Source organism: Etheostoma spectabile, chromosome 1 (assembly GCF_008692095.1).
Source record: "Etheostoma spectabile isolate EspeVRDwgs_2016 chromosome 1, UIUC_Espe_1.0, whole genome shotgun sequence".
Classification (NCBI taxonomy): domain Eukaryota; kingdom Metazoa; phylum Chordata; class Actinopteri; order Perciformes; family Percidae; genus Etheostoma; species Etheostoma spectabile.
In genome coordinates this window covers 31,592,394-31,593,622 of record NC_045733.1, presented here as the reverse complement: position 1 = coordinate 31,593,622, position 1,229 = coordinate 31,592,394, and the positions used below count along the sequence as shown (strand labels likewise).

Below are 1,229 nucleotides of genomic sequence, written 5' to 3'. Positions count from 1 at the left end.
TTTACAATTGGTTTCTTGAACATGACATGATGAGTTCACTGGACTAAAATGGCCCCCCACAGTCACCAGATCTCAACCCAGCAGAGCATCTTTGGGATGTGGGGGAACGGGAGCTTCACGCCCTGGAAGTGCATCCCACAAATCTCCATCAACTGCAAGATGCTATCCTCTCAACATGTGCCGACATTTCTAAAGAATGCTTTCAGCACCTCGTTGAATCAATGCCACGTAGAATTAAGGCCGTTCTGAAGGCGAACGGGGGTCAGACACAGTATTAGTATGGTGGTCCTAACAACCCTATAGGTGAGTGTACATACTGTATGTATGCATGTAAATTCATATTATTCATGTGGTATAATCTGCATGTTTTTCTTTGCAGGAGAAGGCGACAGGCGACTGGAGGAAGAACGTGGAAAACAAAGCTGGGATGGGCGGCAGGAAGAAGATGTTCGAGTCAGAGGCCTAAACCGCAGCGTGTTGCTCTTCAGTCTTAATTTCTCGTCTCATGTGACTCCATCTTGTTGGAACTGTGTATTAAAAAAAAGTAAAAACATGTGGCGCTTGTGTGTTTCTTGGCAATGATTTCATAAATCACGAAAGATAAGTTGCTAGCCTGGAATTCTGTGTTTGTGGTCTTCTTATTTTTGTGGTGTGTTTGTGGATGTTACTTTTTTGTGTGCATGATGAAAATAAATTAATAATAAGCGTGATGCTTACGTGAAAAGAAGATCTTATTGGAGGAAGTGACCAAGTTGAGAGTGGCGACCTAGTCCTTAAAACTCTGTTTGACCCTCGTGCCGTCTTCCCGTCAAAATTGAAAATCCACACTGTTGTTGGCGCTTTTTATCGATGGTTTTTAAACTTTTTCTTATGTTTTTGTCCATTTTTTCAACACTTTTGTTCTTTGTCACTTTTTTTGGACGTTTTCAAAACTACGTAACACTAACTTATTAACTTTAGTTTTCAGTTATCTTAGAAATGTATGGTCAAAAAAACCTAATTTGTAGGAAATTCCACCTAATGTTTGAGTTAGAAAAGCAGGAATTAGGAATTTTTATGACTAAAATTGAACAATCGTATGTTGATGGATAATCACAGACTGGAATATAGTCAACTTTTACTCAATATTATTTCAAAAACACTCACATTTTTTCATTCAAATGCTATAAAATTGAATAATACGCCCCAAAATTAATGAAAGTAGAGATGTGTACTCGCCAAAGAGCGTT

General features: G+C 38.6%; 1 protein-coding gene across 2 annotated transcripts in view; it reads left to right on the top strand.

Annotated features, from left to right (window-relative positions):
* The window catches only part of LOC116691078 (troponin I, fast skeletal muscle), a 24,356-nt gene that overhangs the window by 6,673 nt on the left and 16,454 nt on the right, over positions 1 to 1,229 (top strand). Inside the window, exon 6 of one of the 2 annotated variants that reach the window (XM_032518414.1) lies at positions 380 to 488. In XM_032518414.1, the coding sequence (XP_032374305.1) occupies positions 380 to 466 (87 nt within the window). In that variant the 3' untranslated portion in view covers positions 467 to 488. Of the gene's footprint in view, positions 1 to 379; positions 538 to 1,229 lie in introns of those variants that run through there. The other variant, XM_032518408.1, reaches the window with a different exon arrangement.